This window comes from Astyanax mexicanus, chromosome 2 (assembly GCF_023375975.1).
Source record: "Astyanax mexicanus isolate ESR-SI-001 chromosome 2, AstMex3_surface, whole genome shotgun sequence".
Lineage (NCBI taxonomy): Eukaryota > Metazoa > Chordata > Actinopteri > Characiformes > Acestrorhamphidae > Astyanax > Astyanax mexicanus.
The window spans coordinates 58,520,297-58,538,587 of record NC_064409.1 but is presented as its reverse complement, the minus strand read 5'-3'; the positions used below and the strand labels follow the sequence as shown (position 1 = coordinate 58,538,587).

At 38.0% G+C, this 18,291-nt stretch overlaps 1 protein-coding gene across 1 annotated transcript; it reads left to right on the top strand.

Moving 5' to 3' along the window:
- The first annotated feature begins 2,651 nt into the window (after positions 1-2,651).
- Positions 2,652-17,288, top strand: tmem276a (transmembrane protein 276a). Its single transcript, XM_007228215.4, has 4 exons — positions 2,652-3,405; positions 9,235-9,348; positions 13,175-13,312; positions 15,645-17,288. The coding sequence occupies exons 1-4, from the start codon at positions 3,003-3,005 to the stop codon at positions 15,890-15,892; spliced, it is 903 nt and encodes a 300-aa protein (XP_007228277.1). The 5' UTR covers positions 2,652-3,002; the 3' UTR covers positions 15,893-17,288.
- Positions 17,289-18,291: the final 1,003 nt, after the last annotated feature.

The window sequence follows — 18,291 nt, the reverse complement described above, 5'->3', positions numbered from 1 at the left end:
ATTTGGGCCACATGTTATAGGAGTGTATATGCCTCAGGGAAAATTATGGCTGATGATTGGGACACTTGTTGAGCTTTATTGACATTAATGGAACAAACATAGCTACAAAAATAACCCATTTCAGTAATACTGCTGAAGAGTAATCAGCAAAGTGCTTTTCCTTTTTTCACATCTATCTATTTATCTATCCATTCACCCAATACCTAACAGTAGAAATAGAAAGGGATGCATAAAAACATGATGTCCAGTACCAGGTGTCAGCTAAATACGTATGAATAGATGTTTACATACACTAATCAAGGACACAGATGTCATTGCAATATTATTTCTCTGAAATGACTTTTCCTGGGGAAGAATGAGTAACAGTATACAACTCTAATATTAATAAAACAAATCCACATTTGTTCCCTTCATGCAATAAAATAAACCTGTTATAGCTAAACTGTCCCATTTGAACTTATATCCCAATTACTTTTATTTCACTCTATACTTGACAAACAAAACCCATCCCAGTACAACCACAACACCAGTAGAAGTTGCCGCTAAGCAAACGAATTTGCATGTTCCATCCCACACAGCAAATGGGTTAAGTTTAAAATCAGAGTCTATTTTTTAAAGTACAATTACAGATTAACTATTCTGATTTTAGAAAAGCTTTATTTGAATCTGGCTCCATCCTCTGGTTATAGAGGGCACTACACACCAGCTTTTCACATCTTTCATTTTATTATTATTCCAGCACAAATAAATCCTTTGGATTAAACCATCAATTAGAAATGAGTACATTTAATGTATTATTTTGCTGAGATTTAAATGAATGGATTCAGTCTATGTTTATTTCACCTGTGATTATGATTATAACAATCCCATCGCTGCCAGTAGTTTCCTAAACATTCTTTGGGATCAATTAAGTAAGTGTCTGTCTGTCTGTCTGTCTGTCTGTCTATCCATCCAGTACCAAACTGTTAAAATACGAAGGGATGCTGACATGGTGCCCAAATTGAGTTTAAAATTATATTTTTATTCCTGGGGAATAATGGGTGCCATTAAACAACTTTAATAGCAATACAATACGAATATGTTGCCCACATCTTATGATATTGACATAAAATAAAAAAATACATACAGGGACAAACATTTGCACCCAATATACTCAATACACCCAACACCACAATGATTGACCACATTGATTAAAGATATGTTTTAAGGAGGAAAGAAAGTAGTTGTAATAAAGAAGGAGGATTACCCCAGAATTTAGCATTATCCCTTAATTCACTTTATTGCATGCGGGCCACTGAGTATGAATGCAAGTACATAAATGGTTTAAAATCAAAATCTTAGCTAAAACTCAGCACTTACCTGTTAAGGAGAAAATAAGAAGCCTGGCATCTGTCTATTAGTCATTTTGTTCTAAGCTGTCTTCATCTATGAAGCATATTATTCAACAATAAATAACAATATTCACTCACATTTTATATCTTTCTGGTCTCGCTTGTAATGGAGCTTTTTAGAAGTTTGCCAAGGCAACAGGACATTGTTATTTGCCCGCTAGTGTGTTCCATACCTGTCAACCTGGGGTGTGGAAATAGGACTGGGAATAGGCAGTGGGCAGGACCAGAGGGTAAAACTAAAAAAAAAATATTTTCCATAATGGAGAATTCAAAGAAGAACACACTGTCTGAAACACTGCTGTCAATAAAAGGCCAGGGCTTAAACTTGGTATGTGTTCTTATTTTGTCTCTATCTACCATATTAGATTGTTTATACGCACACTGTACTTTGAGGTAGTACTTCAGGTGGCACCATCTTGAAATTAAGTTCTGATAAGTTGACTGACGAGCACAAACGAATGGGTAGGATAGTGGAACAGATTGCAACATTAATTCGGTGTAAAGGAAAGGAAGGACAGACAGAGTAAGAGAGAGAGAGAGAGAGAGAGAGAGAGAGAGAGAGAGAGAGAGAGAGAGAGAGAGAGAGAGAGATGTAAACAGAAATCACCTGGCGATGAAAAAAAAATTAAGAGGAGAGAAGAGAGTTCAGGAAGGGCAAAAACAGAAATTACTACAGAAATACAGAATTAAAAAAACACTATAATAATAAAACACATGGTATTGACTTTAAGATAAATAGCAATACTAAAAAAATCTCTTATAAACAAAATACTAAGTCGTACACTTGTTGTGTGACAGACCTATATTTTGGGCTAGTTTAAGCTTCGGATGGGCAGGTTTTAGAGAGAGTTTGAGCTGAATATTTTTTTGGACCTGGCAACCCTGATTTCACACCAGATTTTTCTTTTTAGACTGTCCTCAACCCTTATTCTCATCTGGGGCTCGGTCTGAGGAGGGTTGAGTGTGTGGGTGTTTGGTTTTCTGTGGACTGCAGGTGTGAGTTCAGTCAGATAGTTAGCTACTGTGAGGCTAAAGGCTGAAAGGGCTGAAAGCTGCCTGTTCACCACTGTCAACATCACCATCACCCCCACCTCCTCCAACATCAACAGCAGCTGCAGTAACAGCAGCAGGCCGGACGAATCACGGGCGCTTTCATCAGCAGTCTCCGCTCTCCTGATTGGCTCTCGGTCTGCGCTCACTCCAAACAGCGCGCAGCACGGCGGGGACGGAGGGAGGGGTTTGGGGGGGTTAATATAATAATAAATAAATAAACAACCCCCCACCCCCAATCCTGTCTGTGCAGGGCCAGCAGCAGCAGCAGCAGCTAGAGAGAGAGAGAGACATACGGGGCGGGCTGGGCTTTGTTATTAGCCTACATGGCGGCGGCTCTGAGATGATAGGAGCTTCTCCTGCATGGCTGCTTTACTGCTGACCAGGAGGAAGAGGAAAGAGGAAGAGGAGGAGGATGGAGATGATGTGATGATTACAGCGGCAGTAGTAGCAGTAGTGGAGCGCGGGAGCTGAGCAGGTCGAGGAGGAGAGGAAGAGGAGAGCGAGGAGAAGGAGGAAGAGCAGCAGCAGCATCAGGAGGAGGAGAGGAGGAGAGGGAAGATGGCCACCATGAGGCTGCTGACGGCGTCAGGTCTGTTTCTGGCCTTCTGCTCGCTCGCGCTGCTCGCCGTGGCCATCGGCACGGACTACTGGTACGAGACGGACGCGCGCAGACACCGCGAGCGCTGCAAGAAGTACGCCAGCAAGAGGACGGACCCCGGCTACATCTACATCTCCAACCAGAACCTGCCCCTGCGCATGCTGCCCCGGGAGGGCGGAGGGGGCAGCGGCGGGGTGTCCGGACTCCAGCCCGCTCTACTCCGGGCCAAGCGAGACTTCCTGCCCCCCGCCTCGGCCGTGGAGTCCCGCTGCAGCCGGAGGTACAACTCCACAGCCACCGGGCTCTGGAGGAAGTGCCACAGGGAGGGCTTCGACCAGGAGAACGAGGACCTCATATTTAAAGGTATGTATGAAGCTCAGCTAAGATTTGCTGGGATGGTAAGCTCGACCCAGATTACATGCTCATCATGTAAGGCATTTATAGGCACCAGAAAGTTGTGTCTATGGGTTCAATGTGGTCCCCAAAAACAGATAGAACAGATGTCAACATGGGCCCAGTCTGGGCTGTACATTTTACATGAGTCCAGATGGGATCAATGGAGCCCAACTGGGAAGCACATATTGCTACATGCCTACCTAACCCAAATTCCAACCATGTGAGGTCCATTGGGATGGTTTAGCTCAACCCAGATAGCATGCTCATGTAGGGCAAAAGAAAGTTTTGTCCATGGGTTCTATGTGGGCCCCAAAAACAGGTAAAACTGATGTCAACATGTACACTGTACATGAGTCCAGATGAGACCAATGGGGCCCAACTGGGAAGCACATATTCCTACATACCTACCTAGCCCAGGTTCCACACATGGGGATGGTAAGCTCGACCCAGGTAACATGCTTATGTAGGGCCTGTGTGGGCACTAGGAAGTTTTGTCCATGGGTTCTATGTGGGCTCCAAAAACAGATAAACACTGATGTCAACATGGGCCCCGTCTGGGTTGTACACTGTACATGAGTCCAGATGGGACTAATGGGGCCCAAATGGGAAGCACATGTTGCTACAAACCCTCTCAAAGGACATGCTCACCTATTCACCCATTTGGGGTACACTGGGACAATAAGCTTGACCCAGATAACTTGCTCATCATGTAAGGCATGTATGGGCAACAAGGAGGGGTTAAACATGGGCTCTGACTGCATTGTACACAATACACAAGCCTAGATGGGACCTGTGTTATATATAGGTGGGTTCTATCAATAGGGCCCAACTAGGAAGCGCATATTGTAACATGCCTACCTAGCCCAAGTTCCACCCATGTGAGGTGCACTGGGGCGGTAAGCTTGATATATGTGGTTATATCCATGGGGCCCAACTGGGAATCACATGTACTCTAGCTACACACCCACTAAAAGGATATGCCCACCTAGACCATGTTCCACCCATGTGAGGCCCAGTTGAACAGTAAGCTCGACCCAGATAACATGCCCATGTGGGACCTGTATGTGCAGCCCAGTTGTCCACCAGAATGATTTATCCACAGTTTCCATTTGGGCCCCATCTACTAATGTCAGTGTCAGGGTCACAACAATGACAACAGACAGCTACAAACCCACTCTTGTTCATCCCATGTTGGCTGGGTTCCTACAACAATGGTTGCAGAAGATTCCAGCTCAAAATTTTAGCTTAGCTTTCTTGGGAGCTGTTTTTAAATGGTCTAAGTTGATCTTTGATGGACAAGCTGGTCATCCACACAAAAACATGACCTTTGCTGGTAATTTAACTGGTTGATAAACTGGTTTTTGACCAGCATAGTGTATTTTGATGATAACTACTAAACTATTTTTTTTTGGGGACATACACTAGACACTGGGGAATGCTAAAAGATATAATAAACCAATCAGTTACCAAGCATGCTAGTTGTTTTGTTGACAAATCAGTGAAATGAAACATTCTACCACACCGGCTTGTAGATTGCAAAATCCACACAGTTGGTTAAAAATCACTGGCAAAAAATCTGACATGTATGATGTGTGAACTGCGTATCAATGTGTATGTGTGTGCATGCGTTCCTGTGAAATGACTTATAGGTGTTAATTGGAAATTTTAGCAGTTTAGAATGTGAGCAGCACTATCCGGTTGATTTGGTCTTGTGTTGAATACATACTTAGTTCCTTATTTTCACCTGAGAAATCAACAAACAGCCTTGCACCATAAGGTTTGGGTACACAAGAATGTAAAGAAGCGGATGTCTGTTGCCAAATTGTGGATGTTGTAGCGCTGTCCAAGGTGCTGATCAGTGCATTCACAAGTAGCTTAGAGGATTACATTGATCAGGATCCCTACATTAGACATTGGTTTCCAGTTAAAAAGGGAATGAAATAAAGAAAGCAGTGAACTGGTGCACATGTTGGTCTGGTATAATCTGAAGGCTGTATTTCTTTAAACATGAAACATGAATAGGAATCAACAGCTCAGATGGCTTAGACAGCAAATTTGCCAGTGTTAAATAAACTCTGTTAGTGTCAAATTCACACTGAGTGTTAAAATCTAGCAGTCACAGTGTTAATCTGACGCTAACCGTGTTTATTTTTCTTGAGTAACATCTGTGAGACACACTTGATAAAATATAAATATATTGTAGACTTATACAAATTAAAGTGCTACAGAGGTTTTTTGAGCAATGCTATATAAACCGTTTTTTGTAATAGATGAGTTGTGTGAAGAACCTTTAAAGGTCTAAAGAAGAGGATGTAAATATTCTTCACTAATATTCCTTAAATAGTTCTTTACCCTCACATATTCTTTGCAAGAATGGCTCTTTATGAAAACCAAAGTAGTTTTTCTAAAAAAGCCTTTATAGCTGCTTTATTTGATAGCACCTTTATTTTTAAGAATATATATGCATCTACTTTATGGACACTAAAGAAACTGTTGATGAGAGTTTATAATATTTAGGCAGATTGATGCATTAGCTAGTAGCTACAGCTGCTTATGTAGTTTATTTTATCCATATTAGGCTTGTATGTTTATTCAGAATGAGGCTGTATATATGGCAGAGGGCAGATGCTCTTATCCAGATACCCACTGTGCTCCACAAATCACAGTCTAAAAACAAGGCCACACACTCCATATATTGACAAGTATTAAATAGCTGCTGTCAAATGAAATCTCCAGTGTATCTCCATTTTTGGCTAGTGTTGATGTTTCTCTATAGTTTAAACCCTGTAGCTGATGAATAGATCAATGGCAATGTTCTAAAATTACTTTTACTATTATTTTTCACATTTTTTTCCCTAAAATGTCACAATTTTGGATACACATTTCATTTGTGCATCATTTAATTTCATTTAATACTCTTTCTTAATCATGTGGTGTGGTAGGTAACACTGCTACTCTTTACCCAGCAGGCCAGGGTTTGGTTCCTTGGGCAATATTCAAAATCTATGGCCCAATCCCATGTCTAAGTTTTACCCCTACCTTTTGTTTTGAATTATAACCCTTTCCACTGGAACAAAAAAGGAAAACAGATTAAATCCCTAAGAATTAGAAAAACTCTTCAAGAACCTGTATGTGACCCTGCAGGGCTTAAAATGTAGCTACCTAGCTGCTGGTTAACTAGTTAACTTCAAGAATTTGCATGGCTTCAGACAAAGCGCAGGTGGTGCAGCAATTAATTATTATTGTCTGTTCATTAATTCCTCTCTGATAAGGAGCTGAAATGTGCTTTTATTTTATTTTATCTTTTGTTACACATTAAATGATGCAGCCTCTGCTATCTGTTGCACGCTTTAAGGTGGAAAGGGAACGTTTGCTAGCTATCTATCTACCGAGACACAGTACACTACTATTTTTCATGTTTGTTTTTGTTTTTTTTCTTTAAAAAATGGCCATAAAACTACACATTATTTTATAACGAGGAAAATACTTGTTGGGTTCTTTGTTTGGAGTGTACCATTAAAATCTCTGTTTAAAATGACATTTAGCCCAAACACTTCCCCCTCTCCCCTCCAGCCTAACAAGAATCAGGAATCGCCCCTAGGCATGAACATGCAAAACAGGGTGGTCGTCCTAAGTCTAAGGGTCATGAAAGTATGTAGTAAGGTAGGCTATATTGGTTGGTTTTAGGCTATTGGCTGATTTTCTCTCATCACAGTTGCTTTCTATGGGGCAACCTAGGCCGTACCTGAGCCACCTCAGTTTGGCAGCATAAGCAAGGCCATATAAAGAAATGTTTAGCCTCCACTACACCTCTAGCAAATCTTACACATTAATCACTGGGGGAACAAAGTTGTGACAGTTTTCAATGTAAAAGACTTGAATTAATATGAGTCAGTGTTTCTCATTCTTGGTCCTGGAGGCACCCTGCACATTTTAATGGTTTCTTAGCTTTAATACACCCAACTTGTAAAGGATGTATTAATAAGCTGGTTAGCTGAATCAGAGTGTTGGAAGAGTGCTGGGAGAACAGAACGCAATAAATGTGCTAGCCTGGGTGCTTCCATGTGTGTTGCTATCTTGGCAGGTTAAAACAGGTGCACCACTGACTGAAAACAACCTAGACAGAAGTCAAGCATCAGATGTTCATTACCATTTTAGCAGTGAATTGTCACAGGCGCATCCACAATGCACATACACCCTGCTTGTTACACACACATTGACATGCAGCAGTGCACAAACCCAAACTTTTACATCAACAATAAACAGAATGAACGAGCAGGTCAGTTTCCTCTGCTGAGAAACACTGGACATGTCCAGGTAGCTGCACCCCTGAAACAGCAATCTGTAAAAGTCAGAGCGCACCTGCAAGTGACACACTGATTGGTTTATTGCATGCTATGCCCAAAACACACCCATGATTAAGTATAAGAATTAATACATGTCTTTTGCTTATTTTAAACCACACAAACACTCTTACACGCCCTAAATTGGGCTGCATAGTGTGCTGTTGATGGCTCGCTTAAAATTGGGCCCAGGAAGTTTTGATATGTGCCTTTATTGAAATTATAATGTTTACATCTCTGATCTTAAGATCTCAAGCTTAAGCCACCAAATCCTGGAAGAAAATAAAATATCAGCAACCAGGACTGATTGTCAATATTCTAGTGTTCTTGTACTGTTGAATATGTTGTGAAATAATTATCTAATGTGACTGTAACCCCCTTTGGGTGAAAGTTTTTTTTTTGATTTCATCCTTTTTTAATATTTTAATGAAAGGATTGGACATGATGTCAAAAAAGGATTCAAGGACATCCTTGATCCTGAAAATAATTTTAGGCACTGAGTCTCTGTAATCATCACAGCCAGCTGTGTAGCTCTGAACCACTTGGAAGGGAACAGATTAAACATCAGTTCTTTAGTTGTCCTGCTGTGTTTAAATAAATGTCTATTGTAAACCAACACTTAAAGTCATAATTACATTATCTATGCTTTATGTCCAAATGTTTGCAGACGCCGCTTATAGTAAATGCATTCAGCCATTGCTGACAAATGTAAACACACAGCTTGTTTAATCCTTGTAGAGAGATGTATTTCCAATAAAATAGGAATTTCTGGAGAAGATAAACGTGTGTATAAAGCCCCCAGTATTTAGCTGTGGAGCAGTGGAAGTGGAACTATGTTCTCTGAAATAATGGGGCTAAATCCAGTACTTAAGAGATGTGTTGGGTAATTAAGGACGGTGGTGATCATCCAATACCTGACCTCACTACTGCTCTTGTTGCTGAATGCAATCAAATCATCACAGCAATGTTACAAAACCTAGTAGAAAGCCTTCCCTAGAGAGACAGTTACTCTAACAAAAGCAGGCCACACTCTTCTTAATACCCTTGAGTTTCTTAGATTTTACCTAATTGAATACCTCTAGAATATAATCAAGAGGAAGATGGATGATCAAAGCCACCAAACCAAGCTGAACTGCTTGAATTTGTGCACCAGGAGTGAAATAAAGTTATCAAAAAGCAGTGTATAAGACTGGTAGGGGAGAACATGCCAAGATGCATGAAAACTGTGATTAAAAAACGGAGTTATTCCACCAAATATTGATTTCTTTTTATGTGGGACTTGGAAATGTTGTCCGTGTTAATTTTACTCAAACATAAACTTATAAATAGCAAAATCAGAGAAACTGATTCAGAAACTGAAGTGGTCTCTATTTTTTTTCCAGAGCTGTATAATGTAATAGACTCTGAAGTTCAGGGCAGAGACTGAGTTAATGTATCTGTGTTTTTTCCACAGGTCTGCTTCAGCGCTGCACACCGGTGAAGTATTACTACTCCTCGTCAAATATTCCACGCAATCTCCCAACGAACATCACAAAAACAATACGACAAGACGAGTGGCACGCTCTGCGTAAGTTATCTGGGCACGGGCAGATAAAGCTGTAGCATAAATCAGCAGAACAGCTGACTGAGGAGAGGCATGCTCACTCCTCAAGTCAACCACATCCATTCACCACGCTCATCCCTCCTAGCTGATTTCATGCCTGCCAGAGCACAGACAATTGAGGAGTCTAAAAATAGGGCTGTAGAATTGGAAGAAACGACATTTCTCCCTCTGAGAGAACAGGACTGATCTGATACAAGCAATAGAGAATAAATGATGATTTTAATAAGCATTTCTGCTGTTCTTTTGTCAGCTGTAATTTGAAGGGAGTCGCACATTGACGTGTCCATTCTGCGCTGACATATATCCTTTCAGTACAACTGTTGCTTGGTTGGACAAATGTTGGCAAAAGCTCATGAAACCTAATAAATTTACACTGTAAAAATGTGTAGTTGGAATTATTCAGTATTAGGGGTGAAAGATATAGCCATAAATAATAGTTCAGGGTATTTTTGCAATAACAGTATTATTGGTAATATGACAAAATATTGAATTATATATATATATATATATATATATATATATATATATATATATATATATATATATATATATATATATATATATAGTACAGGCCAAAACGTCTCTTTTTCTTTATTTTTATTTTTTTTCTGTGTTTTCTTTATTTTCATAAATATTTGCATTGTAGATTTTTACTGAAGGCATCAAAACTGAATGAACACATGAAGTTTTGTACTTTTGTTTTGTAATTAACAAAAAAAGTGAAATAACTAAAAAATATATATATATTCTAAAACTCTGTGGTCCAGCTCACCCCCCACACCATTTGGATTGGGTTCCGGTCCGGTGACTGTGGAGGCCAGGTAATTTTCTGTTAAGTACATAAAACTCCACATGTGTTCATTCATAGTTTTGATGCCTTCAGTGAGCATCTACAATGTGAATAGTCATAAAAATAAAGAAAACGCATCGAATCAGAAGGGTGTCCAAACTTTTGGCCTGTACTGTATATATGTGGCACACACCTAACTGAGATTTTCACCAGATTGTAACAAAAGTCAATGATCCAATATGTCATGATACTATTAATGCACTCCATATGCCCAGGACTAAAGTAAAGATACTGGACGGATATAATTAGTCTCTAGTAAATATTTAACAGGAAATTAGAACAGTGTGAATTTTACATTTGCCACAAACATCAAAAAAGTTGTTCCATGACAGCCCATATGGCCCTAAAGTAATATCACAATATTTTAGGGTATTTTTGCAATATTAATATTTAAAAAAACTGTCTATGTTATTGCGTACAATACAATATGACACACCCCTCTTCAGTACTTTAATTGAAAAAAGAGCAGTATATTTATACAGTCCCAAGTTTTACAACATTAAATTAACCAAAGTCTGTGTTCCATTTCCTAACAGTGTAGAATATTGGTGTCCAACTCCTATCCAGGAGAGCAATCAACCCAAATCTAAAACCAATTCTCAGTCTATGTTCTTGTTAGTACTTGTATCTTTGTGGACCGTCATTGGTCAAAGCCTAAGTATTGTTTTATTAAAAAATCTGCATCTATCAAGGTACAGTCCAAATGCCCAAATGAGTTCTTGCTTCTCCCATTTTCTCAAATCTGCATAAGTAGGTGACTTTTTTGTGGACTTTGGACAGCCAAATATCCCAGAATGCTTTTCATACTACGCTGCTGTTCCAATTGCTGAAGGACCCGTACAGCATGTCTTGTCTTGTTTGGAGTTTGTACTCGCCAGTAGAACTTGCCAAGTCTGCAGTACCAAGTGTGCTAGCCCAGACTTGGCATAGTTAATATTGTGAATCTATTCAGTCAGTCAAAAACTTTTAAAGCAAAAATTAGTTGGATCTAAAGACTGTGGAAAGGTAGTTAGCTAAAAAAGAGATCACACATATTTTTATACAAAAATAAAATGTGTTTACACACACACACACATTCACCCTAAAAGAATAGTGGCTGGTGGTCACGTTTACCTATAATGAAAGGTACTAAATTTACAGTAGCATCAGACAGTGGTCATCAAGTAGTAGCATTTACAAGCACAAATAGCTGGTCATATCAAATATTTTAATAAACAAACAAATAGGTGACAACATTGTGATATTATAGCCCAACAGTGCTAAAAAGTCAATGACTTTATGTCAGATGAGGAGTATTCAAAGGTAGGCGACTGCTCCTACTAGATAATCTAATGCTCAAGCTATCACTCAAGATAATCTTAGGTATTTTGTCAGTTTTTTCCTTTTTCACTTAATGTAAAACTTCTTAGAAGCAACGTTGACTTGACTTAAGATTAAGTAGTGCTTGAAAAGAGAGTCTAAAGTGTTTACTGTCCTATTTGTTTCTTTAAATGCACCATATAGGTGTAAATCATAGCTGTCTAAAAAACTAACAAATGCTGCCCTTTTAAGACAAACATTTAAATGTTTAAATAAATTGTGAAGTATTTTAGCTTTCTAAAAATATATTTTAATACATATTAGGGTTGGGCGATATGGCTCTAAAATAATGTAATGATATTTCATGGTATTTTCACGATAACGATGCCCTTGCCGATATGACAAAACACTGAATTACAAAAAAAATGTCAAGAATACACTACTGCAACAAAATGAAAATTACATTTTATTATTGCAATCAATACGATATGGCACACCCCTAACTGAGATATAAAAAATACAAGAATTTTATCAGATTTGTAATAGAAGTCAATGATCCAAAATATCATGATACTAATAATGCACTTAAAATATCTCCATATATCCAGGATTAAAGTAAAATAAATGATACTGGACATCTATAATCTCTTTCTAGTAGATATATCATGGGAAATGAGAACAGTGTGATTTTTTGCTAAAAACAGCAAAAAAAGTAGTACCCTGATATGATTATGGGTGGGTGGGTGATATGGCACGATATTTCAGGGTATAATCTCATTCACGATGTTAAAAAATGTTGGCGATGATACAATATGGCACACCCCTAATGCATATATATGTATATATATACAAAAATAATGTTACAGCCGGCAAAGCTAAATGCTGATATCTAGCAATACGTTTGCTATCTCAGGATGTTATAGCATCTTTACTTGGTTATAGAGACCATCACTAAACAGCCTTTTAACTGCCAATTTTTTACTTATGATGCAGCATGGACAAAAAGTAGCCTAAGTATTGCTTTATTAAAAAATCTACATCTATCAAGGTACAGTCCAAACACCCAGATGAGTTCTTGCTCCTCCCATGTTCTCAAATCTGCATAAAAATATTAAAATATTTTTAAAGATCTCTTTTTATGGATGTGGAGTATTAGGCATAGTCTTCAAATAAATGACAAGTTATTGTACAATAAAATCTATTTAATTCATGTATTTATTTACTTAGCTGTGTTTAATTAAAAATACTACATTAGTTTGGGTTGTTGCTCAGTTCAGTAACACATGCACAACATAACAATGATTAATATCATAGAATTCATTTGTGGGCAGAGCGTGGAATTGGAAATTTAAATATAAAAACAGTGGTGGTGTAAAACATCATTGTACTTATTTCCTTCTTAAATCTTAAAGAATCTTGAATATATGGTAAGGTGGAACGAACTGTTATTATATTTACTAATTAACATGTGTTTGAATTTACATACGCACTTAATTACATATTTTACTCTGTGTTGAATGAACATACTTTACACCATATTTAAGCAGTTGAATTTCACTATAGTAATAATACCTACTATTAATAACAGTGATATAAAAAAGGCCTTACAGCTGTTCTCCTGTTGTCACTGTGTCTGTGCAGATTTGCAGAGGATGACTGCAGGCTTCATAGGAATGGCAGTATCCATCATCCTGTTCGGCTGGGTCATTGGAGTGCTGGGCTGCTGTAAGCACAATGAGCTGATGCAGTATGTAGCTGGGCTGCTCTTTCTAATGGGAGGTGAGTGCCAGTCCTGTTTACATTGATCCAGAGCTTCACTAGGTGGCAGCACAGCACAGAGGGGAAAACATGAACACACACACACAGGGGAGTAAACCTTCCACAGGTCAATAGACCAATATAACACAACACACCTCTTACAATATAACACACCTTACCAAAGACAGATTATCATTATTAGTCCTGTAAATATAGAGGACAAATGTAGCTACATAAGCTTTTTCACAGATCTTAAGCAATTACAAAATCAAAGATTATGCATTTACTTATATAGATTAAAATTTTAACATTGTTGAACGATTAAGAGTTTTTATGAAATTAAGAGTAATTATGAAATTACACTTTATAAAAATACATGTTAATGAAAGTATGCATTGGACATACAAAAACAGGTGAAGTATTGTTACATTATGTATTATTTAAGCTTAAAAAGGTTATTTATGCTCTTTAATCTTCTTTACAGAAGTTGTTCTTTAATGAACATCTACACTAAAGTGTTTTTAAGGAACTTTAATCTTAATGTTCCAAAGAGCACTACTGCAACAAAATAAAAAATACATTTTAAATATTGCATATGATATGACACACCCCTAACTGAGATATTTAAAAAATACAAGAATTTTATCAGGTTTTTAACGAAAGTCAATTATCCAGAATGTCGTGATAGTAATAATGCACTCCAAATATCTCCATATATCCAGGATTAAAGTAAAATAAATGAAGTTGGACATATATAATCTCTCTCTAGTATAATGGGAAATGAGAACAGTGCAAATTTTCCTTTTGCTAAAAACAGCAAAAAAGTAGTTCCCTGATGTGATAATTAGGGGTAAGTGATATGGCGCAATATTATACACTTTTTACCCCTTTATAGCAGTGTGGGTAAAATGAAATGTTAGACCCTTCTAAACCATTTAGATGTTTGTGGACACAGGTTTTAGCTTTGGAGTATATTTTATGTATGTTTTATATTTATTTTCTAGGTTATTAAAACCACATTAGCCTGAATAATTAAATTAATATTAAATGTATATTAATTTACTATAAATTCTCATTTGTTGGATTAAAGGCAAGTGTATAAATAAAGTTTTTAATCTTTAAAATCTGTACACAGATTAGCAATTTTCATGTCTTTGTCATAAACAAATCCAGTCATTGTGCTGTGTTTTTGTTGCATATTTGTTTCTAATTTAAAAGCCAAAAAAATGTGAGCATAGGTGCCAACTAGGAGAGGGCATTGGCTCCATAGTTATTCCAACAGTACAGAAGGTGGGGCAATGCCATAGTGCCAAGCCCAAGAAAAGTCATGCAAGTGGAAGTGTTTTAAAAAATGGTTTAAATGGTTGAGCAAGAAACAGAAGAGATTTAAAACTTGTTGTTTTTATGCCAGTGGGGATGCCAGATTCACATTTTTCCCACCTTATTGGGGTAGTTTCAATATACAGTTGCAGGTGGAAAAAATTAGTTTGCAGGGTGCGGTACACTATAATTTTTGTCCTTAGGAATGTCCCGCAGCATAGTATGAAAACAAAAGGGCTCATGAGTGAAAATTGATCCTGGTGTTTAGTATCTGGTAAGCTAAGAACAAATATATGCACACAGTGATGGAAGGGGCACAATGGTTTAATAGCACATTGCTGATTGTTCTTGTTACTCTAAAGCTGGTTTTAGATGTTTTTTTTTATATACATTCAGATTGGGATACAGATACATTTTAGGCTAAACATTACCTTAACTAACCTCAATTAGGTGATCTTCATCGACACTGTATAACATTTAATAAACCCTACATATAAGTCAACATCATGCCATACAATAGATACTTACATATCACCCAAATCACATGATTTGATATTTTCTCTGGAAAATTACATTAAAACATAAATATACTGTTTATTTTTATGTATTGTGGAAATACATGAATTACCTGTTTTTAACATCTAATTTGTAACAGAACTAACCATAAAATTAAAAGTGTTCTTTAAAATAAAATCTGACATTTTACACACAATGACATCTGTTGTGTGGGTATCACTGTTAAACACAGATAATAACCACTAGAAAATGTGCAAGACAAAAAAAAAAATTTTCTGCTGCCAGAAAATTATTTTTTACAGACATTTTTTAACAGAGATCAAAACTGCTATTTAGTGGTCCATTTTAATACTTAAATAATTTTTCCCTCACCCCTAAGTAATGTCGAGCATTCTTTAAACAGGAAACAACCTTCCATATGTCAAAAATATCAAAAATGTCCCACATTAGGCCAAGTCACCCTATGTCTGTAGAACACTGATGAGTAAGCCTCTGTTTTCTGTCTTTAACCCTTCAGGGACCTGCTGTATCATCTCTCTTTGCACATGCGTGGCTGGTATAAACTTCGAGTTGTCGCGCTACCCTCGCTACCTGTACGGCCTGCCCGAGGACATCAGTCATGGATACGGCTGGTCCATGTTCAGCGCCTGGGGGGGCCTGGGCCTCACACTGCTGGCCGGCTTCCTCTGCACGCTGGCCCCCTCTCTCCACAGCCCACAGACCACCACTGTACACAAACCTCGGCAGGAGAACGGCATGGTGTGACGGTCTTAACGGGATAACATGTACTGAACTAACTAACAAACAGACAATTACACACACACACACACATACATACACACATACACACATACATATGTACTGGAGGATTTACTCACAAAAAAGCACATGAACCCTCATAAACACACACACACACACTCCTTACAGAGAGGAACCAGGACCCTGTGTGCCCCATAAAACCATAACAGGCGATGGTTGGATTTACGGGGACAGAAAATAAAAGAGTGAAAATAAACACAGGAACAGGAGCTGAACTCAGTGTGAGCTGCACAGAAACAGAGGAATTTACCGACGAGCACAAAGAGACAGAGACCGCTTTACTCCTAAAGCCCTCTTTTATTCTAGATATTTTTCTGTTCATATGGTGCTCTCTTTCTCTCCCTCTTTCTACATCTCTCTTTCTCTCTCTTACCTCTCTCTGTCTTTTCTGTCTCTCTTACTTCTATCTCACTCTTTTTCTCTCCATCTCTAGTTCTCTCTATGTTCCTCTGTTTCTCTCTCTGTCTATTTCTCCCTATGTTTCTAGTTCTAAAACTCTCTCTGTTTTTTACATTTTCTTTCTTACTCTATACATGTTTTTTTCATATCTCTAGTTCTAAAACACTCTGTTTTTCATCCTTTCTCTCTAATTTGCTTTTAATTTCTGTCTCTGTCTATTTCTTTCTCTATGTGTCAATTTCTCATGCTCTGGCTAAGTCTCTCTCATGCTTTCTTTGTACATCTTTGTCTGACACTGATGTCTCTCTTTTTCTCCTTATATTTCTCATGCTTTCTACGTCTCTATCTATTTCTATCTGTCAATTTCTATTATTTCATACTCATATATTTGTCTCTTTCTCTCTAGGCCTCTGTCCACATCTCTTTATTTCTCTCTTTCTATTTCTTTCTCTCTCTCTGTCTCTCTCTCTCTCTCTCTCTCCATGCCCGTGTCCCAGTCTTTTTCCCCAAAGGATTTCAAAGTGGATTTCAGTCTCATATGATGACAGATTAATCTTTTAGTTGAATAAAATGTTGCGTGTTTTGACATTGCCTGCTGCATAGAAAAGAGGTAATGAAAAAAAGAGAAAACAAGCAAAGAAACAAACAAAAAAAACCTAAACAAAAGAAACACTATTTCAAGTGTCTTCCTGTACATGTTCTTTCATTTGTGGTTTAACAACGTTATGACAAGTAAAAGACCAGAGTAAGAGCACAATTCAGAGAGGAGGAGTTGATGTTTAATGAGTGTTATAAGACAGTCTCTTCCTGATGCAATGTGTGACTGCGTACCTCTGTCTCAAGTCTCAAGAGACTGAAAAGCAGTATTGCGAGGCTTTGGGAGGAAATTATTTGTTTTGACATGATTAATCAATTTGTTTTGTAATAAAACATTCATAAATTATATCTTTGTGGTCATTATGGAATGATATATATTTTTTCACACTGCAGTAAGCACATATAAATGTTAAACAGTCATCAGTGGACCTACAGTAGAATATATGACTGAAGAGGGAAGGGAGAGTGGCTATGTAACAACAGAACAGTTTCTAACAATACAGGAACAATAAGGTCACAGTTAAGGGTGTTTTACTGCAAGCTCTCAACTGTTGGCCGTCAGCACAGGCGGTGCTTAGTGGTCAGCGCTCTGACTTTTGTGCTCATAAAAATTCCATTTTTGCTCTCAAGAGAGAGCAACTGAAACATGGCACCCATTGTTAAACCCCTTCATTTGGCATTAACTTTACCACAGACTTCAAGCCCAGAAAGAGCTTGTGGTTTGATGAGAGCAGCATTCACAATGAGCTCACTGCACTGCGTTTTATTGTACTCCCTTTAGTGTAAACCCAATCAGAAAGTTGTTATGTGGTAATTACATCAACTCACTGGAGCAACACGGACACACAGTACAATACCTCACTTCACCACAAGCTCATTAAAGGTATGGTTTGGCAAGAAATAAATCTAATTAACACCATTTTCCCTTTAGTCCAACTGTAGTTAATCAGCCATGACAGGGTTGGTGTGTAAAGCTTGATCCTCTAGTTTTACTCTGGAGTTCTCAAAATATGAAAGAGTCAACCTATACTTAGGCACTGTGGCACCTCTACATTTTGATACATTTTGTTACAGTGAGTGGACAGTGCTCATCCACATTCTGCTGCCAACTACAGGCATTTAGCAGACATCCCAAGTTGCAAAAGTTGATTTCAGGGAGGTTACCCCCACCCCCCCACCTGGCCAGAATTTTTTATTAATATTAATACTTTTAATAATTTTTTTTTTTAATTTAGAGTATTCAGAGGTGAAATGAGTTTTATATTTTTTCTTTTTGGAAGGCCCTGCCTCCCCCATGATCTGCTTTCTCTCACTCACTAAACAAATCCCGTCTGGGAGGGAGGAAAAAC